The sequence below is a fragment of the Saitoella complicata genome (assembly GCF_001661265.1).
Source record: "Saitoella complicata NRRL Y-17804 unplaced genomic scaffold SAICOscaffold_6, whole genome shotgun sequence".
Taxonomy (NCBI): domain Eukaryota; kingdom Fungi; phylum Ascomycota; class Saitoellomycetes; order Saitoellales; family Saitoellaceae; genus Saitoella; species Saitoella complicata.
Window position 1 is genome coordinate 324,735 of NW_017566997.1, and position 21,685 is coordinate 346,419.

The 21,685-nt window shown below is 48.9% G+C and overlaps 9 protein-coding genes across 9 annotated transcripts; 4 read left to right on the plus strand and 5 right to left on the minus strand.

Annotated features, from left to right (window-relative positions):
• Positions 1 to 32: 32 nt before the first annotated feature.
• On the plus strand, positions 33 to 2,913 carry SAICODRAFT_210884 (glutaminyl-tRNA synthetase). The gene is made up of 6 exons (XM_019166373.1): positions 33 to 341; positions 392 to 463; positions 519 to 745; positions 809 to 1,292; positions 1,345 to 1,858; positions 1,912 to 2,913. Exons 1-6 carry the CDS (start codon positions 80 to 82, stop codon positions 2,744 to 2,746), a joined length of 2,394 nt encoding a protein of 797 aa, XP_019025574.1. The 5' UTR covers positions 33 to 79; the 3' UTR covers positions 2,747 to 2,913.
• Positions 2,914 to 3,266: 353 nt separating this feature from the next.
• Positions 3,267 to 4,680, minus strand: SAICODRAFT_34122 (mitochondrial carrier; the record flags this gene model as incomplete). Its single annotated transcript, XM_019168336.1, has 7 exons — positions 3,267 to 3,327; positions 3,381 to 3,693; positions 3,748 to 3,864; positions 3,914 to 4,153; positions 4,211 to 4,306; positions 4,360 to 4,555; positions 4,609 to 4,680. 7 exons carry the CDS (start codon positions 4,678 to 4,680, stop codon positions 3,267 to 3,269), a joined length of 1,095 nt encoding a protein of 364 aa, XP_019025575.1.
• Positions 4,681 to 4,926: 246 nt separating this feature from the next.
• On the minus strand, positions 4,927 to 6,925 carry SAICODRAFT_54492 (Vps52/Sac2; the record flags this gene model as incomplete). The annotated part of the gene is made up of 4 exons (XM_019169289.1): positions 4,927 to 4,998; positions 5,051 to 5,174; positions 5,221 to 5,723; positions 5,774 to 6,925. 4 exons carry the CDS (start codon positions 6,923 to 6,925, stop codon positions 4,927 to 4,929), a joined length of 1,851 nt encoding a protein of 616 aa, XP_019025576.1.
• Positions 6,926 to 7,205: 280 nt separating this feature from the next.
• SAICODRAFT_70179 (putative eukaryotic translation initiation factor 5a) lies at positions 7,206 to 7,956 on the plus strand (the record flags this gene model as incomplete). Its single annotated transcript, XM_019170543.1, has 4 exons — positions 7,206 to 7,263; positions 7,316 to 7,323; positions 7,450 to 7,617; positions 7,669 to 7,956. Exons 1-4 carry the CDS (start codon positions 7,251 to 7,253, stop codon positions 7,954 to 7,956), a joined length of 477 nt encoding a protein of 158 aa, XP_019025577.1. The 5' UTR covers positions 7,206 to 7,250.
• Positions 7,957 to 12,257: 4,301 nt separating this feature from the next.
• Positions 12,258 to 13,657, minus strand: SAICODRAFT_34125 (actin cytoskeleton-regulatory complex protein END3; the record flags this gene model as incomplete). The annotated part of the gene is made up of 5 exons (XM_019168337.1): positions 12,258 to 12,261; positions 12,288 to 12,657; positions 12,714 to 13,067; positions 13,120 to 13,357; positions 13,418 to 13,657. The coding sequence occupies 5 exons, from the start codon at positions 13,655 to 13,657 to the stop codon at positions 12,258 to 12,260; spliced, it is 1,206 nt and encodes a 401-aa protein (XP_019025578.1).
• Positions 13,658 to 13,781: 124 nt separating this feature from the next.
• On the plus strand, positions 13,782 to 14,518 carry SAICODRAFT_90186 (uncharacterized protein; the record flags this gene model as incomplete). Its single annotated transcript, XM_019171684.1, has 1 exon — positions 13,782 to 14,518. The coding sequence occupies exon 1, from the start codon at positions 13,829 to 13,831 to the stop codon at positions 14,516 to 14,518; it is 690 nt and encodes a 229-aa protein (XP_019025579.1). The 5' UTR covers positions 13,782 to 13,828.
• Positions 14,519 to 14,567: 49 nt separating this feature from the next.
• Positions 14,568 to 18,398, minus strand: SAICODRAFT_18007 (PGAP1-domain-containing protein). Its single transcript, XM_019165887.1, has 4 exons — positions 18,238 to 18,398; positions 15,274 to 18,169; positions 14,986 to 15,224; positions 14,568 to 14,935 (listed from the first exon to the last, which is right to left on the minus strand). Exons 2-4 carry the CDS (start codon positions 18,154 to 18,156, stop codon positions 14,725 to 14,727), a joined length of 3,333 nt encoding a protein of 1,110 aa, XP_019025580.1. The 5' UTR covers positions 18,157 to 18,169; positions 18,238 to 18,398; the 3' UTR covers positions 14,568 to 14,724.
• Positions 18,399 to 18,539: 141 nt separating this feature from the next.
• On the minus strand, positions 18,540 to 20,915 carry SAICODRAFT_54688 (P-loop containing nucleoside triphosphate hydrolase protein; the record flags this gene model as incomplete). Its single annotated transcript, XM_019169309.1, has 8 exons — positions 18,540 to 18,985; positions 19,026 to 19,235; positions 19,287 to 19,586; positions 19,642 to 19,989; positions 20,048 to 20,067; positions 20,120 to 20,415; positions 20,467 to 20,598; positions 20,649 to 20,915. 8 exons carry the CDS (start codon positions 20,913 to 20,915, stop codon positions 18,540 to 18,542), a joined length of 2,019 nt encoding a protein of 672 aa, XP_019025581.1.
• Positions 20,916 to 21,104: 189 nt separating this feature from the next.
• Positions 21,105 to 21,685, plus strand: SAICODRAFT_24253 (uncharacterized protein; the record flags this gene model as incomplete). The annotated part of the gene is made up of 4 exons (XM_019166761.1): positions 21,105 to 21,182; positions 21,204 to 21,297; positions 21,359 to 21,403; positions 21,456 to 21,685. 4 exons carry the CDS (start codon positions 21,105 to 21,107, stop codon positions 21,683 to 21,685), a joined length of 447 nt encoding a protein of 148 aa, XP_019025582.1.

Genomic DNA, 21,685 nt, shown 5'->3' on the forward strand with positions numbered 1-21,685 from the left:
CCGCACATGCATGCATTTGGAAGCGGCCCGCCCGAACTTTCTGCTTCGATAGACGTCGACACTTACGCGTGCACGGACAATGGCAGACGATATCGTGAAGGCTTTCGCGGCCATTGGGCTGAGCGATGCTGTTGTGAAGGAGACCGTGAAGAACACCAAGCTCAGCAGCGCTTTGACCGGCATTATCGCTGAAGCTGGAGTAACCGACGGATGTGATAAGGCTATCGGAAGCCTGCTCTACGCTCTGGCTACTGCAGACAAATCTGGCAGCCTGCCCAACCGAGAATATGTCAGCTTGGCCATCAAAGACGGCAGGCTCAAGACAGTGCGTCAGGTAGAAGGTACACGAAATCGCTTTACGACATCTGGATGACCCTAACGTCGGCTTTAGCCGCTATCGCTTACATGAAGCAAAACGCCGGTAGCTTTAATGAGCATGTCTTTAACAAAGATTGCGGTGTCGGTATGTGGTAATCAATACATTGTGTTTACAGGCTACTGACTGAGAATCTACGCAGGCGTGGAAGTTACTACGGAGGAGGTCAAGACTCTTGTTGCCGCATACATTCAGGAGAATAAGGAGGTGATTGAATCGGAGCGGTATCAGAGGCTGTCTGCCACCATGGTGGCTTTGAGAGCCAATCCTGATCTTAAGTGGGCCGATGCTACTGTACTGAAGAAAGAAATCGATCTTCAGTTCGGGCAGCTTTTGGGGCCCAAAGATGAGCGCGATGCTCCTAAGAAGGTATGAATGCGCATAGATCGTCGAATGTCTTTCGCCGTATGTGCTAATATTGGCTGGTAGAAGGTGAAGAAGCCTGCGGCCAGCAAGGAGGCCAAGACGTCCACCACTAATACTGCAAAGACTGCGGCATCCGCTGAGCATTCAGGAAACATGTTCGAAGAAGGCTTCCTTGCTCGCTTGTACAAGCCAGGTGAGAACCCGCAAATCAAGCCTGAGTTACGGGAGCAGCACTTGCGCGCCACGGGAGGGAAGGTCGTGACGCGATTTCCTCCTGAGCCTAACGGCTATCTTCACATCGGTCACAGCAAAGCTATTGCGGTGAACTTCGGATATGCGAAATATCATAATGGTATCTGTTATCTTCGTTACGATGACACCAATCCGGAAGCCGAGGAAGAACAATATTTTGTTTCCATCAAGGAGATGGTTAACTGGCTTGGTTTCAAGCCTTACAAGATCACTTATTCCAGCGACTACTTCCAGGAGCTATATGACCTTGCTGAGGAGTTGATTAAGCGCGACAAGGCTTATGTGTGCCATTGTACAGGTAATGCTCCAGTCATCGACTTGCCAATCCAATGTGCTAACGCTTCTCGTAGCGGAGGAGATGTATGCCGCTCGTGGTGGTGACGAGCGTGGCCCTCGTTACGCTTGCAAACACCGCAACCGACCTATCGACGACAGCTTGGCCGAGTTCCGGGGAATGAACGATGGTAAGTACCAGCCGAATCAGGCTATCCTTCGCATGAAGCAAGATCTTGAAGACGGAAACCCCCAGATGTGGGATATGGTTGCTTATCGAGTGCTCGATGCTCCTCACCACCGTACTGGTGACAAATGGAAGATTTACCCTACGTATGACTTCACTCACTGTCTGGTTGATTCTTTCGAGAACATATCTCACTCGCTTTGTACGACCGAGTTCATTACCGCTAGGCAATCCTATGAATGGTTGTGTGATGCGCTTGAGGTTTACAAGCCCAAGCAGAGTGAATATGGGCGCTTGAATATTACCGGCACTGTTCTCAGCAAGCGTAAGATCGCAAAACTGGTTACGGAGAAACATGTTCGCGGCTGGGATGATCCTCGTCTGTACACGCTTGTTGCTATCAAGTGAGTTCGCCAGACACTCATACGGCTAAACATATCTGACTCGTGGTGAATAGGCGACGTGGCATTCCGCCTGGTGCTATCCTGAACTTTGTTAATGAGCTTGGCGTTACCACATCAACGACCAACATTCAGACGGCCCGATTCGAAAACTCTATTCGCCGTTACCTCGAAGATCATACGCCGCGACTGATGGTGCTTTTGGACCCTGTGCCAGTCATCATTGACAATCTCCCTGATGACTATGTTGAAGAATGTACAGTACCATACAAGCCGAATGACCCAACTATGGGCGAGCGCAAGGTTCCTTTTGCCAAGCGGGTGTACATTGACCGTAGCGATTTCCGCACGGAAGACTCCAAGGACTATTTCCGACTAGCGCCGGGCAAATCTGTGGGACTTTTCCGAGTTCCGTATCCCATCAAAGCTACTAGCTTCAAAACGGATCCCGCTACGGGTCTTGTTACGGAGATTCACGCCCATTATGAGAACGATGCTGAATTCAAGAAACCCAAAACGTACATTCAGTGGGTTGGAGACGCACCTTCTCACAAATCACCTGTCATACTGGATGAGGTCCGCCTCTTCACACCTCTGTTCAAGTCCGAAAACCCGTCCGCGCATCCTGACGGCTTCTTAGCCGACATTGATCCCAACAGCGAACAGATCGTTAAGAACGCTATGGTCGAAGTCGGGATCACGGATATGCAGAAGCGTGGGACGAAGGATGCCGGTGAGCAGGACGAGCAAAAGCGTCTCGACGGTCCTGAGGCCATCCGCTTCCAGGCCATGCGTGTTGGATATTTCTGCATGGATTCGGATTCATCGGAGGGACGTGTTGTGTTGAATCGCATTGTGTCGTTGAAGGAAGATGTGGGAAAGCGCGCTTAGTCTGTAGTTTAATTGAATAACATAGACCTATAAGGCTGGCTTCGGTACCTTTCTGATAGAGTGGAGAAACACCCTGGGTGTCCGTCCAGCTCATGATCAGTCAAAATGACATACCTAAGTAATACCAATTCCCACCGGTCACCGAGCCCCTGCACATGCGACCGCTAGCTTCAAGGTTGTTTCTGCTACGGGTACCGGTGTCGGGTGCGATTTGGCAATTTCGGCAGCATGTCATGGGAGGGTACTTTCAACCATGAACCCTCGGCCTCGGCGATGTTTAATATTTATCAGGCATGAGCAAAGCGAAAGTGCTTTCAATAACAGTCGACGAGTTCTACAGCAGCCGCAACTGATTCTTCTCCGAACATGCATCTGGAAAAATGATTAGGCACACTTGGCAACAATTGCAACAGCTGTCCGAGAAAACAAAGTTGATATTATATAACGCCGAATGCAATATGAATGCGTTCTTCATGTAACCCAATGCGCTTCCGTTGCCTCTTGGAGTGTAAGCAGTCATCTATATGGCATCTGGCCACCATTTTGCTAGCATCTTTAGTCCGTTTTCGTAAAGAACAAACCTAAGAATGACGGTTGTCAGCATACAATCCCATGAAAACACAGGAACACTTACATGAAACTCGACTGCGCAGCCGTCCAAGCTACGCGAGGAGCCACTCCTCTAAACAAACCCGCGAAACCCTCGCTTTTGTAGATTATCTTCAAACCCTCAGCCACAGATGACGTGTGAAGTTTCACTGATGAAGGTAAAGTCGGCGTTGTCGAAGGTGACGACGTCGATATCATGTGCACGCAAGACGAGGAGAAATGCCTGCTGTGCTGAGATTTTGAACTCGAGGGCGCGGCCGAGCCCGATCTTGGTATTCGCGATTCGATCTCACGTGCAGGACTTCGAACCTGAGTCTGTATACGTGTCTTGACAACGTCTGGAGTGATCGTTAGTACATGCCCCTATCCAGATAGCATGCCTGCTGTCTTACCTAATGGCGTCGTAATCATTCCAGCCAGGCCGCCCGCCATAGCGCCTGTGAGGGTTTCTAACGGCATCCCGATATCTCTGGAGCCGACGTGGTCATGCGCTGCCTTCTTGAAGCGTTCTGCACGAGATGGTCAGGAAAACTCCAACGCAGCACCAAGTTTACATACCATAGAATGCAAACTGCAGCGCCGAAAAAGGCAGATCTCTAAGAATTGTTGCCTTGTAGCCATGAAATAGAGCACCGCGGCCCTCCAGCCTGCATATGGTTTCAATAGCATGGAGTGTGCCGCGATAATTGTAACCGGACGAAAAATGCGGATTATTATATCGACCTTGCATTTGCAAGCGCGTTTTCAGAACTTCCGAAGGTACGTATATGGTGGATGCTACCAGATCACCCAAAAATCCTGCATGGTAATGCTCTTAGCTTCAAGGTCAACGTTGTGTGATCTCGGAGGACTAACCTGCCGATAGATGAGCAAGCGTATCTGGCATTCCAGCTTCAATCAGATTTCGTTTTGAGTATTCATAGGTGCCGAAAAACATGACTGTTCCAGGGACTGCGTGAGATTATCAGTACATGAACGAGATAGGCGGATTTTGGTTGCAATACCGCTTCCCATGATAGCAGGCGTGATTCCTCCGTAGAGACCCCGCAGGCCCTCTTGGCGATAAATTGTCCGATAAGCTGACGGTAGAGTGGCGTACTTTGCGACATGAGGAGCGACTTGCTGTCTGGTCTTGACCGTGTCTACGGAATGCATGAGGAGATCACCTATTGATCCACCAAACCCACCAGCAAGCATTGCCTAGCGAACGTTCAATCAGCCACCCGAAACCTCTTGCGATGTGAGCGACGTACATGAGTGTAGGGCGGATCGACCTCTGCCACACTGCTCACTGTTGTCATAAGAAAAGCAGACTCATGGTTCATGACTCGGTCAGAGCCCTCACAAACGGCAGAACCACAGGAGCCGAGGACAGGCGGGTAGGACAGTTGACGGGACAGCGGGTGTTATGAGGCGTAGCGACTTCGCTATATAGCAACAGACAGCAGCTTTAATGGATGAGCGTATCGTTGATTCCCTGTTTCTTCGATGTTGCCGACTTCGAATTTGGTGAGCCATGCGGGTGCGTGTACCGTACCTGTCGCCTACGTCCAATTAAACATTAACTAATCCTATCCCGAGTATGCCCTTAACAATGATTCTAGATGTCGTTTCTCTTCTTGTGCTAAACGGCCTTTGGTATCCTGTCATACGCTCAGTGTTAGTCATAGTCCATATTCAATGCCACAAACTTACGCTTATGACCGTAGCTACGAGGGAATAATTGTTGTGAAGGAACCGCTCTCGCTTCTTGGGGTCGCTTATAGCGGCGCTCAGTCTAGTCAAGAGCGCCTCAAAATCACTTCGCATACGTCCGAAGCTACGATGAAGTTAGCTTGCACAAAGTAGACGGCCATCGAGCAAACCTGTTCGCTACGGGTTCCTCTTCACCGGACTCCTCGCTCAACAAAAGGATACCGCGCTGGAGCTCCGCAAACCGTTGCGTTATTGCATGCGGGGCAACCCCTGTCTTGTCTGCCACGGACTGCCTTATAGTTGCAGAATTCGCTCGACGTAGGCTCTCCGCATGTGCGTCCATAACAACCTGTAGTCGAGGCCATAGAAGCATAGAAGTGCCATTGATGTACCCTTCAAGAATTGGAACACGTCGTCGTTGCAGTTCAAATGCAAATTGCTGAGTCAGACGGACACATATCAGGACCCCTAACACATCAAACGTGTGGTCAATAAGTGCCCGTGTGAAGTTGGTCCCCAAATTTAGCGTGGGCTCAAAGATGTCACGAAACATGGTGCTTGCGACGGCGTTTTTTTCTCCGAAGAAATCCGACAAGAAGGAAAACTCGGCTATTGCATTGTCGGAGATGGCAAGATTAAAGCTGCGGAAGATAAGCTCCACAAAGTGCGGTTTCTGTCAAACAGGTGTGAGATTGGCACTATTCGAGACCGCAGTGTGCTCACCTTCTTTACCTCATCCGCTTCACCAACTGTGATAAGAGTTGCATCTTTCTTCTCTAGAATACCAAATCGTTGACTAACGGTGTAAACATCGGTCAATGCAGGCGCCGTAGACCGAATAGCGGTAAACAACCCGCCTTTCCGGCTGCTTTCGTCGAGACCGATAAGGTCAGTCTTCTCAATTTTGTGAAGGGGTAGTACCTCCAGATGCTTATGGTATCTGTCAAAGTGGTGCGTGAAATACCAGCGAACAGTATTGACGTACGCCTGACGGATATCCGCAGCAAGTTCGACATTTGCATCCGACAAAAAGCGATACAGCATGCGATAACGTAGCATGTTGACTTGTTGTATGTATTGTAGGTTGCAGTCGGGAACGCGGATGGATTTAATACAGAATACGAGGTGATCTCGTATGCGCTCAATCGCGCGCTGCTTGAGTTTCTTCATCTGAGTTGCCACCTCTTCAAATGCCTTTATCTCTTGCGGGGAATGGGTTGCTAGTTCTGCTGTTTTCTGATCCAACTCCATCAAGGCATCGAGCCAAGCGTCGTTTACTTCGCCATCGGTGATTCGACGGATGACAGCAGGACTGAGGACGATACCTTCTACAGCTGGACCCACAAGCGTCTCAACAGCTTTGCGATTGTCAAGTTGGTTGTTGATTGCCAATGATCTGTGGTGTAAGGCTTCCATTTCTTTGCTCACAGATCCCAAGTCTTTTCGAAACTGCTGCAGAAAAGACTCGATAGACTCAAGAACGCTATCGCATGATCTGATAGATTCGTGTAGATCGGAATACTCGGTTTTCCTTGAAGCGCTGTCATTATACGCAAACGACGATGTGCAATCAGTGTTGTAATCATCAATCCCTCGATCCCCAAAGTCGATGTCATTCAGAATATGCTCATCGACAACTGGCTCCACTGTATCCGCCAAGTATTCGTCATTAGGTGTGGTACTGCCAAGAAGGTCTGATAACACCTTTACTGGGTCGTTTCGAGGCAGCTGCCGGGCTGGACTTGATGAAGTTCGGCGAGTGCCGGCGGCACTCTGCGAAGACGGCAGCGCAAGGGGCGATCTGGTAAGTTCCTCAGAGGATTTTCTCTCGACGGCGATGTTCTGTCTCGCGTTTGTCGGCCATAAGCGGGGCATTCGGATGCTTGGAGGTGTATGCTATGCTGTTGGGCATAGACGTATACGACTGCACGATACTGCGGTCTGACGTGGGACCCCCCGACGTTCTTCAAAGTAAGATAAATGAAAAACACGGTTGTTTTCAAGATCCAGTAAATCAGCTTCTACAAATGCTTATCTCATCCTTTATGGATGACCTCCCCGAGATCGAGCAGGCCTAACCCCAAAAAGATCCTGCAGTCGCGGCCAACTAGAGTACGCTCAAATTTCCGCGGCTGCCAACAGACCCTTCTCTTGTCCTCAACCACCCGAGAATCTTTCCTTCTATATCCCCATAACCGACATGTCTGACCACGGTAAGTTTGCTCGCACTGTTCTTGCTTTTCAAAATTCTGACTTTTGATGCAGAGCAGGATGTACGTCTACTTTCACCGCTCGCTCAGTGGCCTTGATCCGCATATGGAATTGCGACGTGAGAGTGCCACGGACGACCAGTGAGCTTCAATGTCACCGAATGCGCAATTCTAACGATTTCGTAACAGTTCTCTGGCGCCTCCGCCGGTGCCTCCCTCACCTACCCCATGCAGTGTTCCGCTCTCCGCAAGAACGGTCACGTCGTCATCAAGGGTCGTCCTTGCAAGATCGTCGACATGTCCACCTCCAAGACCGGTAAGCACGGTCACGCCAAGGTCCACTTGGTCGCCATTGACGTGCGTGTTTCGGAACCCGCTGCTGGCGCGACGTTGCTGACCTTCCTGTAGATCTTCACTGGCAAGAAGCTCGAGGATCTCTCTCCCTCTACCCACAACATGGATGTCCCCAACGTCAACCGTACTGAGTTCCAGCTCCTCGACATTGACGACGGCTTCCTTAACTTGATGACTACTGAGGGTGACACCAAGGACGATGTCCGTGTTCCTGACGGCGAGCTCGGCTCCAAGATTCAGGCCGACTTCGATGATGGCAAGGAGCTTTTGGTTACCATCATCTCTGCTATGGGTGAGGAGGCTGCTATCTCCTTCAAGGAGGCTCCTAAGGGATCTTCTTAAGCGATCAGTGGTGCATCGCAGTTTTGGTTTTGGAGTGGGGATGTGGATTTGACGTTGGAAAAGGAACGCATGCTACGGCATCGCCTCGGAAGTGATAAAATGCTTTTACTGTACTTTAATTGTTTGTTCGAGAATTCATCTCATACTTCAACCAAACATCCATGGACATGTAGGTCATTTACCAAGCACCCATTCCCGGTACCCAGCGTATCGTTCGTCATCCGCGCGCTGTGCACCGCCCCCGTATGTGTGGCTCAGTCGCCGCCGTACAAGGCATGGAAAACAAGCATGGTCCTCCTATAAGACGGCGCCCGTCAGAATGATTGCCAATCAGGTTACCATACTTGTACAGGGCCAAACAATCTGCTCCATCTTGTCATTCAAGTCCACGGAATGGCGCGGAGCCCAGCCTCTGAGCAGCCGCTCACGAATGGGGGTATATGCACAAGATGATTGCGGTTGACATGCAGGGAGCGTAATGATCACTCTCTCCCCGTCAATGTTCCCCACACTTGGTCTCTTCGATTTCTTCCTCTTATTCCCTTCCCTTTGGGGTCCCTCCTATAATGATTCTTCTTCTTCTCACAGCTTTTTCTTCTTATGAATCTCCTTCTTCTTCTTCCCGTTCCCATTCTTCTTCTTCTTTCCTGGCCCCTTCTGATAAGAGGGTAATAGAAAGAGAGGTTAAATCTGGGAAGAAGAACGAGTATTAGCTTTGGGAAGAAGCTGGGAAGAGAGGGTAGGAAAGAAGGGTAGGAAAGGAGGAATTCAAGAAGGGTGGGAAAGGAGGCCTCTCCTGCATTGGCAGCCCATGAGCATGGTTCGAATAACATCTTACACGTACTCTCTCTTGGTTGTGTACAGCAAATTCAGATGATGGCTTCACCATTGTGATTGAGCATGATTCCCAGGATGGATTACAAGGTCAGGCTTAAAACCCTTAATTGTTTTAAACCCTATTTTTTAATGCAAATCAGGAATATTATTGGGCCAAACAAGCGAAATTACCAGGTCCATAAGGAAATCAAATTAAGAGTATTCTCCTAGCTCTAGTTGCAGTGATGACACCCTGCGACTCGCTCGAGCGCTCAGGGCATTTCGCGGAATTCCTATCCATACGTTCGAGAGAGTCATGGACTCCTACGTCGGGTTTAATTCACGAATTTTATGTTCTGGGTTAGCTCAACATTCTGATGGTTAATGAAACCACATCCTCGGAAAATGTGAGCTTAATCCTTGATGAGGTTCAACATAATCCACACTCTCATTCTAGATAATCCTTGGACATACGACGATTAATGCTCGGTAAAATCGAGTTTAATACTCCGAAAAGTCGGGAAAAATGCCTGAAATTAGTGTTAGGCCTGAAGAGCAACATCGTAGGTAAAAAACCTTTGCGTTGATAGTATTCTCATTCCTACAATGGCAGTCCTTTAGTTCTGTGATCAAGGATGTCAGCACAAACTCAATCGGAAGGAAGCCTCATTTACGCCTGGCCTTGACCTTTTGCTGATGGGTCCATGTACTGTAAAACTTGAAATTTTCAGGGATTTTCGAAGCGGTGGACCCCTCAGGGCTATCTATACACTATTCCGCACAGCCATAATACAGTCACAACCTAAACTGTGACAGTTAATTATGATGGAATTATCATACCTACATGACGCATACATGATATCACATGACACCCTGTATGTTGATCATCTCTACAAAAGTGAAAATGGTGGATTAAATCCCACCTAATAATCCCTGATTCTGCCGCGCGTAATGCATGCTTTCATACAACTGAAGGCCCCTCTGGGTTCATTCCTTGAAAACAGTTGTGCATCCCAAGCACTCCATCTCTCAATACACATATTTGTGTTCTTTTGGCAACTTGTCCGGTATTTTCTGTGATTGTCTATTTGTCAAGACTTCTTGGTTTTATCTGGGATGGTGTCATGACATCCATTTTAGGCTTAATCAACGAATTGGACAAAGATTACGCGCACTCCTAAGAGGAACCGGGTTTAATCCATGATTCTTTACTTTATAGAGAATCTCTGCCCTTGCAAATAACCTCCGTGTTGGCTTGACGAAGCGCACACTTCATTCGTCCTGTTGATCCTACTAATCGGGTGCCAGTAACTCGCATATATATATGTCCCTTTGCCTGAGCATCTTGATCAGAAGAAGGCTGCTGCGCCTGCGGCTACCTCTTCCGACAATCCCTCCTCTGCCTTCCCTAAAAGTTTCCATGACTATATTTTCATGGAATTCTATGTGCAAAAGTCTCACGTTCCCCGAAATGTATCATGGGGATTCCATGAGCAAACCCATGATCTTGACAATGATTATCCTTGAAAATGTCATGACCTCAAATTCCTGAGAGCGGATTTCTAAGGAATATCGGGCTTTATTCGCCACAAAAACATCACCAATCAAACCGGACCTAGTAATCCATGAATCTCGCGAACGTAGGGTCTGATGTACATATTACATCAACTATATTGATCATGTCTATGTATAGCAGGTCTATGAGGCCCCTCTGAGTTAAGTAGACCAACCCGATGCGTACAGCAGACAGTCGGTTTTCAGTGGGGGCTTAGTGCCAGCAGCAGGATGGACAAGATGACGACATTTTGATGAGCATGACCCTTTTGCTCACGAGGGATCCTAGACCTCTTGGCGCCCTACTCCTCAAGTCTCTCAGTTTAACTCTGGCGCGTCCACAGCCTCAGCCTCTAGAGTTGGGCATATAGCTGCGTCTGTCCTAGCTGTCATTACTTCAAGTCGAGTATCCACCACAGCTCACACTACAAATTGAAGAATCATGGATCAAACCCATTTTCTCTTGGGCAAGTGCATAATCCACGTCAGAATCATGAGTGCTTCAGCAATTACAAATGGATTGCACACTCCACTGTGGATGGAAATCCTAGACAAAATTGTGGATCAAGTCCAACAACCATGTCATAAGCTACATATTCAGATAAAAACATGGATCACTGTCAAAGAAAAGTTGCAGCAAAATACTTGAGAAAGTTGTAAAAATAACACCTTCATGCCTTGAAAGTTAGGACACTTGCCATAAACAAACTCTCTTCATGTATTTAACCCGGAGGGGCCTCCTGCTATATATGGACATGCTCAACATACATGATGTCATGATCATATGATGTCATGTATTATCGAGATGCTACGATCTCCCAATTTTCCACTCCTGGCAATGTATCAGTTGTAAATACGGCTCATCGCTCTTCCGTAGTCTTGCTGATTCTCTGAGATTCCCGAGCGAATTTCACGAGCAATTCCACGTGCACATGCTCGTGCAATGCTGTGGAAAAGATACACAACGATTTCTTGAGCGCATCAAGTAATTTGCATGAACTTAACACGTGCTCGTGCAAGTTACACGAGCGCTGGGTCCCTAGGGTAGGGATTAAAAATCATGTATTTATCTTGTAATCTGGTTACATGATCTTCCCACGGATTACATGACGATTGCTGAGTTCATTCAACTTACATGCTACTAGTACGATATCATGTAATCACATGAGCTGATCGTCCGGAGAGCTCTCGTGGATTACAATCCCGAATATCGTCACCTATTACAACAGCTGCAGTGTACAGTTTCTTCATCCCTTCTGGTTATTCGGTACGTATTGGTAGATTTTGTCCATCCGGGGGTGGGCTGATTAGTACGTACAGTTTCTTCGGTCGTTGTAGTTTGTCACGGCGCCCAGGTTGGCAGGTTCTCAGTACGTGGTACAGCGTTCCTTGCTCTCAGAGTGTGGGTTGACTATGACGTGAAGTTCCTTTGCCTGTTGTGTTTTCTATACGTACAGTCTGGTCGTCGATGCTGGTTTGTCGAAGCGCCGAGTTCGGTGGATCCTCGGTACGCTATTCATAAGGTGGATAAGTTTCTCGGAATTTCAGGACGATTTGCTGACATTGACCACAGTGATAGCAAAAGCGAGGTGATTCTTCTCTGTTAGGTTGGCTATTGTCCAGCGGTCTTTCAAGCCGATTCGCTGACTATGCCGAATAGAATTCTGAATTATGCGGAAAGAATAAAAGGCATTGTCCCGAAATCCACGATTACAAATCTTGGGTTGAGCGGGATTTTGTAATCCATGATTTTCACGACGTAAGGTTGCTACGAAAGTTTTCTGGGCATTATACCGGAAACATATTTTGCATTGCACATATGTCTTTTTGAGCAAATTCACACGATGCTTGCAGCCAGCCAGTCGAATGCATATCTATATACATGGGTGGGCCTGGTCATTGTCTTCAGCAAGACGTTTTGAAATGATCCTTCACCTAGGTAACAAGCTCATATTGATTACGTCGAAGACTTCTCACGGTCGATCTCCGCAAGGACCTGCTGTAGTTCGTTTTCGCGTTTACTCAGGTGGTTCTCCAGAGCATCCAGTTGCTGCTTCAGCATGTCTACATCATTTCTTGCACCTTCGAGACTTTGGTCAGCCGCACCAGCTGTACTGCTGTCAAGCCTGGTGAGCTCTCGCCGCTTCCAATCCAACATTGCTTCCAGCTCACGGCGCACCAGGGCGGTACTGGATTGGTGACTCGACCCCCGACTCTTTCGTCGGTCAGCTTCAGCTTCCGTATCTTTGATCTTCGTCTCTATGTCTGCCAGCTGGCGCTGTAAGCGGACTTCCTCCCAATCCGTATCTTTTGTCGAAGAAAAGTCTGTTCCTAGACTGAGTTTTAACAGGAGGCACAAATGCGGACAGGGGGGGGGGAAGGCGTACCTTTCGATTCGTAAGACTTATTGCCTCCGATACCCATTCGATTCAGATAATTCTGACCAAACTCGGCCTTCTTGGATGTTCTGGCGGATGCCTGATTGCCTTGCGCACGATTGGTTCGCGCTTTATTCACATCATAATCCACCTGTGTCTTTTGGAACGTGGCCCTTAGACTTGCCGGTATAGAGCGAGGGACACGAACGCCTTGAACGCGCTGATGGAGAATGTGAAGGAATGCCACAGCCTGATCCTTTCCGATGGTAATATCGGACCGTGGATTCACCAAATTCCACGCAGACCGTAAATCCGTGTCTGGTACATTGTTGAGCGAGGAGTATAAGTCGCTAAGCGCGTCAACTTTACCAGCGTTGTTAGAGATATTCATGCATATGCAGTGCAATAAACTTACATGAAAGCTGGCCATGGTGATCGCTTGCGCCATTGTATATGTTTTCATACTTTCGTAGATCGGCTGGCGTCATATACCAATCAAAGTCACTCGATAACCCCGGTTCCTCGAGGTCATGGTCATCCGGCTGGTCGAACTGCTCAGGTCCTTGGTTGACAGCTTGGTTTGCAGCTACCAAATGCGCTTTAGAAGTCGGGACCAAAAAGTCCGGCAAAGACTTTGGAACATCTGGGTACACCTACAGACGCGTTTGTTAGAATTGTATGATACGAGGACAGTAGAGAATGTGATGACTGACGCCATTGATCACATCGAAGATGAGGCGCATGGCAACACAGAACTCCTCAAAATCCAAGTTACCGTCACCCTGGATATCCGCAAGGTCCCAGATACGCTCAAGTTGATTGTCAGACAATTGAGAGCTGCGGAGGACACCCATGGCTTGCCCTCCCGAAACGACACCATTCTGAGGACCCAAGCTGGTAAAGATATCCCAGTACTTGGCCTGCTCCGCCTCTGAGATTGTTTGAGCTGACATTGTTTGTTGACTGTATGCGCAATGGGTCCATGTCGGCGCTGACGTCGCTGGATGGATGCAGCACGAACCGCCTGAGCCACATGCACGCGCAGGACAGACGTACTCCGCAAAGAACTCCATTTCTGCTGGCTGGAAGATGCCGTAAATGCTGTTCCCCAACGATCGCGGCCCATGACACCACTGCTGCTATGTTCTCGTCTGTGTGCGTGGCCACTGCTGCAGACCCAGCTGGGCTTACCAGTCGCGGTGCGTTCTCTGTCGTCTCCGGCGAAGAGCGCCGCAGTGGCTTCTCACGTTGATTTGGAGTCGTTCAAAGCATACGCCGCAGCCACAGGTCTGTCTCAAGAGACGACAGTTTACCGAGGGACTCTCTACGAATATACTGTCCAGACAGTTCTGCGCCGCCTGAATTTCCTGCTTCGGCGATGCGGGGGTGCGGATGACCGTGGTATCGATCTTCGGGGAAGCTGGTATCTGCAAAACGACGCCGACCCGCTCCGGGTGATCGTCCAGTGCAAATCGTTAAATCGCAAAATTGGGCCAAACCTTGTTCGGGAAATGGAGGGAGCCATAGCGAATGAGAGCAATGGCACACTGGGAGTATTTGCAAGCAACCAACCTTACACCGACGCAACCAATCGTCAGCTGCTGAGCTCACAGCGTCCCATGATATTGTGCGTAATATCGACCTTGGACGAGGGTGCTGATCTGAAGCAAATGGTATGGAACACCTCTGCGTCTGATATGTTAGGTAAACTCGAGGTAGGAGTACGGCATCGGACGTCGAACAGAGAAGTCGAGACGGAAATCTTTCTAAAAAGGGAGGGCAAGCCAATTAAAGAGCTGAAGAAGCTTCCCTGAATAGCAATAAGACGCGCGCTGGCCGCAGCTGTCGCTTTGAAGACGTTATCCGCACAAGGCTTTCATTCAACACCCTTCACTGTGTATTATTGTTTACGAGTAAGATAGTAAGTTAGTAACGCCCAAGATAACAGAAACAAATCCATGCAAAACAACCCCATGAAACGAAACACCGTAATGACTCAATGCCAGTTAAATATATCACTCTAGGGTTTCTTCTTCTCATCATTAGAGAACAATTCGTATAAAGCCAGTTGTCGACGGCCGCCGCGACCGACCACGGCAGCAAAATGCAATATCACCAACCAGGATGCCAATATGTTTCCAAGGTGGTGCAGGACATACGCGTGCATGACTCCCCACAACGCTGCAATTGTTGCGAAGCACAGAAGTATTATGCGTACGATTATCGACGGCCTGGAAACCATTAGTAAACGACAATCAATGTCTTGCAATATTTAACATGCCTGGTTTTCGTTCGTGGAATCATCTTTCCCGCGGTCAGTGTCTCCACCAACAATATAAATGGAGCCACCGAGAGCACGTTGTGGTGTGAGGAAAACGGGGTGAGCCATTGAACAGCGAGGTTACGGACCCAAACGACCAGGACAGGAATATTGACAGGCAGGAGCCACAACATAAGGACAAGGATCGAATGGGTGTAATTGAAAAAGTCCCAATGTGAATCACCCTTGGCGCAATTACCCTACAAGACCATTAATACGCAAATCGCAATTATGGGTCATCGAACATACCTGATCTTTTGCGCAGCCCAAAGCCCGGGTACAGGTGAGAACCTGCACAATGCACGCTACGATATATGCAAACTGATATGGCACAAACGTAGCGACGAAGAATAAAAGAACGAGTGTCGTAATCAAGCGCCTTCTCGGCGTACTTTGTGCGAAGTAGGATGTTTGATTGTTGACCTTTTGGTCGTCTGGTGCATCAGCGTACTTCCTCAACGGGATGGACGACATCAGATGCAAAAAGTTGACAATAAGCATTGTCGCGACGTACAGAAGAACGCAAGTGCCCACTGATATGAGCACAAACAAGGGCGCCAAAAACCAGAGGTGAGGGTTGTGAAGTCCCAGCAGAATATCGTTCCGCCATATATGACCACCACCCACCGCCTCGTGAGCAATCGACGAGGTCGCCAGATGGTGGAAAATGCTGGATAAATCCATAGCCTCATGCGAATGCGTTAACGCCAAAACCAAAGATGATATCGAAACAGCAACGAGTGCGTACGGCAGCGTGTCTCGGACCACCAGGCTCAAGCCCTCGGCGAAACTCATAAACGCTTGCCCACCGTCGTACTCGACGAATTGTCGTCGGAGGGTGAGACATATGATTATAAGAGGGAACGCAGCGAAAGCGGTTCGAAACCTCATCACTAGTTTTCCGAAACTTCCCCTGATATCTAACTTGATGATAACGCTGAGGGGGGTACTGCAGCTAGGATCTGTCCAGAACTGGAGTGTGACACCTTTCTGTATGCCCGGACCAATCACTGGCACCATGAAAGGAGCATCTCCATGCAGATTGATATCAGCCTGGTGAACGTTGACAAAGAACTTCGACTCGTGAGGATTAGTAATGTATTGACGGACCAATGGCGCAAAGATCTGCTTGTAATCATCGCACACTTGCGGCCCCACAATCATCGTGTAAGCAAGTAAACTGCTATCGATAGCTGGGATACGAATATTCACCACTATTGGTCGCTTAGGCGTCAGTGTGAATTCCAGATCGTTGTGGAGGAAATATGGGAAACCAGCTTCCGACAGTATTTCACTCTCCGTTTTGTCAAAGAATTCTGCGACAAGGAAACCAGATGAGGGTTCGAGAGTCTGATCTATCACAGCCACAAATTGACGATCTCCAAGCCTGTCAATATCGTAAGTCAAATAAGAGAATGTTTCCCCTGAAAAAGGATGTTTGGCCTCGTCATTCGAACTTGGAAGCAACACCGTATCGGACGACGCATCTCTGCATGCTAACTCAGTAGCCCGCACGTCCTTTGCTATTATATGATGGTCGTTCTTATCAAGTGGCAAAACACTGCACAAAAGAACACGCACTCCTGCCAGACCAGGAGAAGAGCCAATTTTCTGATCAGTAATCAAAGAAAACCCCGAAAAGCCCGGGTGGGACATTGAGGGAGGAACTGGCAACAGATGCACTTTGGTCGAGTGGTCTCCGAGTTGTCTCAGTATCAAGCGTTCTCCCAATGGCACAATCTCATGTGAGGTGTCCTGCAGGGCAAGAATCGTACTTCGTCCTTCCCCTGCTCCACGTGCTACAAGGTTATGACCTTGTTCAAGACCGGTGAGAAACCATTTCCGGAACACTCCCATGCGTCTCTCTCGGCTCTGCGTTTGTCCAGGACGCCGAGCGTCAACGACTTCTAACAATGCTCCAGCAACGACTTTCCGAAACTGGTCGCACCAGAGGATTGCCTGATGATCCATACTGGTCCAAACATTTGGTACAGATGATGTGAAGACGGTGAACCCATGACTATCAGGCAACAACGAAGCCGTACTCGTATAGTCAGAGGCAACAACGGTGTCAAGACCACCGCCAGCCACTGAGATCAAAGATGTCTGCCACAAGGGGTTGTTCGCAGGATCCTCCGCAAAAGACTTCCGCCAATAGTCATTGATTGTAGCATATATCTGATGGATATCCCAGTCAAACGGGACAGGTGGTGCTGCGTGGGGCGCTGACATAGTGAGAATGGTATTGACGGAATTCGATTGATAATTCGGCAAGGTGAGCATTGTACGAGCAACGATGCCGCCCATCGAATGACCAATCACAATGACCGAGGTAGGGTCAGGAAGATCAGTATCAGACGAGGACTGACGCGTATCGTGGTATAGTGACAGGATAAAACTGACCGCCTCGTTGAGGTATTCTGCCTGATCCAGTAGAGTTTGTCCATGGAAAGCCGAGAACTCCTCGTTGAAGTTCACCGTGAAGAAATCCAAATTCCGTTTCCCATCGTCAGCGATCCAAGAATTGAGCTTCAGCGCTTCAGCGTATTGATTGGCGGCTTCAGCAGCTATAGGTCGAACTTGCTTATAGCTTCCGGCGTTACCCGGGATGAAGAGAACAGGTACACCATTTGGCTTGAGGTCGATATCTACGCCTTGTTCACGGTATAAATAGAGCGAGTATTTACTTGCGAACCGCGTGTGTTCGGTATCAAAGCTCGTGAGCCTGGCATAGGACGGTGACATCCAAGACATGCGGCAACCCTTGTCATCTCGCTGATAACGCAGAAAGGAATCCACGATGTAAGCAGTCGCACATACTGATAGCAGCGTGAGTATCACTAATAAGAGTGACATTGACCAGCGCGTATCCCCACGCGGCGGAGGTCGCTTCTTCGGCTCATTGCTTAAGACGTCCTTCTCAAACACCTCTGATGTCGATTTATCAATGCGTAATGGGGGATCAACGACTAGAGGTTCTGGGCGCTTGCTTCGTTTAGAATTGGTGCTCCTCGGAGGTGTCTTAGCGATGTCCTCGTCGCGGGGCGGAGTATGATCTACGGCCGACTCGGGAACTTCACGACCGCGATCACGATTCGGCCATGCCTTGGTCGTTCCCCGTTTGTCGCGCATGCTTCAATCTAGTCTGTCTCTCAATATTAAAATCGCAGTCTTCACGGGTGTGAATGCTGCGCATCCAGGGGTGTTACGGACCTCTACAGCCCTCCACACGGCGCGCCGCCATAAGAAGACGATCTCAATTGAAGAAGATACGTGCAAGGCAAGATAGCACAGCAAAAGACGGCGGTCGGTCGGTCGATTGAATGCTGCTCTTTAACGGGTTGAATGGGCCTTTCCCTTTCGTATTGCTCTTTGGGGTTTTGCTGTCGGTGTAGCGCACCATGCACCCCTGCACCAAACTCAGTTGCGCTGTGAAGTACCCGATAAGCACCTGGGCAGACAAAAAGCAAAATTTGCCATGGAAGTTAGATCATGAGTGTATCAAGAAGGCATTGCTAGCTATCCTTTGCCATAGGCCCTACAGCTACCGCTTCCCTGTCTTGAATCCTTCGGTCCTTCTCGCTCTGCTTGGCCGCCTTCGCAGCCTTCTTCATCTCCTTTTCCAAATGACTCTTGAATCCGTGTCTCCACCTGGTAATCATGTCCATAGCCTTTCCTTTTGTCAAGCCCTCAACAGTCAATGCGTTTTCAGGCTCGCGGTGTTTATTTAACAAGTTCACCTGCTCCGGAGTTGCCGGAGCCAATCGCCAACTTGCGTCTCGCAAGCAAAGGACCCTGCTAGCTTTGTTGAGTACGTATGTATCCGCAGCGTGGATTGCATTTTCGAAACCGTCAACATTTTCGAACAGGGTGCGGGGTTTTGAGAGGATGACTCGTCGGGAAGATCCCGGCGTGCCTAGTTCCATAGGCAGATTGCGCGTTTCCGTGCAATAGAAAAGTCCTGTGTGAGGCAGTGTCAGTATGAGCTCACGACCAGACACGCTGGGGCATGCAACCTGTCTTTTCATCACGGTCTACTCGAAGAAAGCCAAACCTTGCGATGGACAAAATGTGCTTGTGCCCTCCGCAGTAGACCCATGCAAGTTGTGTGATTCTTCTTAAGTGGGGATCAGTTACGTCACCCAAAAGATCATCTACATGATCATAATCGGTGTATGTCACGCTACCAAGACGCAAGTATTCAGGGGTTTCTGTCGACACCCAGCGTCAGAATGCGAACGAGGGTACCACGATCTACTTACGTTCGAGTTCCGCCTTGTCCATCAATTCCTTTTCCTCGGCCCATTCTTTGCCTCGCTGCGTGAGTTCCGAGGCACTAGCTTCGTCAACTAGTTCGTTAGGGTCGAGACCGAATAGCGTAGGCACACAGACAATGCCTGTTGCAAAAGAGCCAACCATATCGATAACATGACAGTCAGCTTTGCCTGGAGAAAGACGCATACCACGTCCAATCATTTGAACCAACAGATTTCTCGATTTGGTTGGCCTGGCCAGCAGGACGCAATCGATGTTGGGAATATCCGTTCCTTCGGTAAAGATGCCTGGTAGCAATATAAGTTTTCTGAAGCGCAATGCATGATTCTCTGATATGCTTACCGCAATTCACAAGGACCGAATACTCGTTCCGTCTAAAAGACTCAACCAACTGTCGCCTTTCCTTCAATGGCGTCTTGTTTGTCACGAATCGCGCATCGATTCCGTGCTTGCGGAATGTATTTGTTAAATCCGTAACATGAGCCAGATCCACGCAAAATACGATGGTTGATTTGCGTCCTTGTGCTTTGTCAAGCCAAGCACGAACAGTGATTTCGTTGGACAGGGGGGTGTTAACTGCTCGAGACAATGCAGCAACTTGGTAATCTCCATGCGGATTATCTTTCACCTTGGTCAGATCCGCATTGGATTTGACGGTGGTAAACTTGACATCGGACAGCCACTTTTCGCCTATAACGCCTCACGTTAATAAGAATTTGATATCACGACTGCGCTCAGGCATGCATACCGATCATGTCGATGTAATCCCTGTTTCCGCGGTCAGTATTCCTAAGGCTCAGATGGATACGTGCATGCTCACTTGTGATATACGATATGGTCCATGGCCGAGGAAAGCGCAAGTCCATCCACACGAGACAGAGTCGCGGATACACCAACAACGTTCACTGTACTATCAGAGGTCGCAGCGCCGAAATGCTCCAAACATCGTGTATAAGACGGAGCCGCAGCATGATGGGCTTCGTCAATAAGGATGAGCTTGAACCGTGACGGGTCAAATTTCATCAACCGGTCCTGCGATACGAGAGACTGGACGGAAGCAACAGTGATATCGGCAACACCGGATGCGGCAGAATCACCCATTTCGATTTCGACGATCTTGATATACGTTAGGGCTTGTGCACTTGAGAGTGGGTTGCACACTCGTACCTTGTCAGGATAAGTATTCATGCAATGCTTCGCTGCTTGATCCACCAGCTCTCTTCGATGAACAAGGATCAGCGTCTGCGTCGCCAAAGGCGACAGAGGCGGGACACGCTCGATAAGCTGAGTGAAAATGACCTTGAAGTTATATCAGTATGGTGAGCGCTGAGCGGGGAAAATGATCAGACCGTCTTCCCAGAGCCTGTAGCTAAAGACACACCGAGGCGCCTTCTACCGTCCTGCAAGTTACTGACGATAACGTTTATACACTCCTCTTGATATGGCCGAAGACTGATAGCATTTCGTTTTGGTGTATCCTTTGAGTTTAAGGAAGCGTCGGAGGACGTCCGTAGGGCTGAAGCAACCTGAGCGAGCTGTCTGACATACCGCTCCCGGCACGGGTTCTGGAGCACACGGGCAGGTATGGATCCTCTGAGGCACTTCCAGAGCCTCATTTACTCCAAGCAATAGAAGGACTTGCAAGGGGTGTATGTGAAGGAGCCCGTGAGGAGCTGAGGAGCTGAGGAGCTGCGACGCGTTCAAATGTTTTGCGCTGATCTGGTGCGTACGACATGATGCAAGGCACTATCCGTATATACGCACCGGTATACCGCCGGCCAACATTGAGGCCAATTGCAATAAACATGACGGACAGGATTACACAGCTTCAGACTGCTGTCAACGATGTCATTACCTCCCTTCTTTTTTCCGAAATATCAACCGTGTGCTGAATTGCTCCAAAGGCAGTCAACCAATATCACTCGGCACTCAATTATCTACATACGCAGCATCAACCGTCCTCGTTGTCTGGCGAAGGTCTGATTGCTGAACATCTAGGTACACATGCGGTTATCTTACTATGACTTCTAATTGCTGACGAGTTACCGAACGTATGTAGGCGAAACACCTGCCGCACCAGCACAAGAGGTCGAGAAGATTGGAGGTATGCATTTGACGCTAGATGTCTATTGGATGTTGCTGATGGGAAACACAAGATGCCAAACGAGAACTTGCCCGAGATATGATTGTGAAGCACAAGCAAATCGACGCTCTGATAGACTCATTACCAGGCGTCGGTGTGACCGAAGGGGAGCAATATGCAAGGCTACGGTTACTTGAGGGAGAGCTGCAACGGATAGATCAGGAATACGCGCAGCTGCTTGGAGACAAAGACGTTCTACAGAACAAGCTGGACGACCTGATTCGTAGTCTTTCATTGCTATGA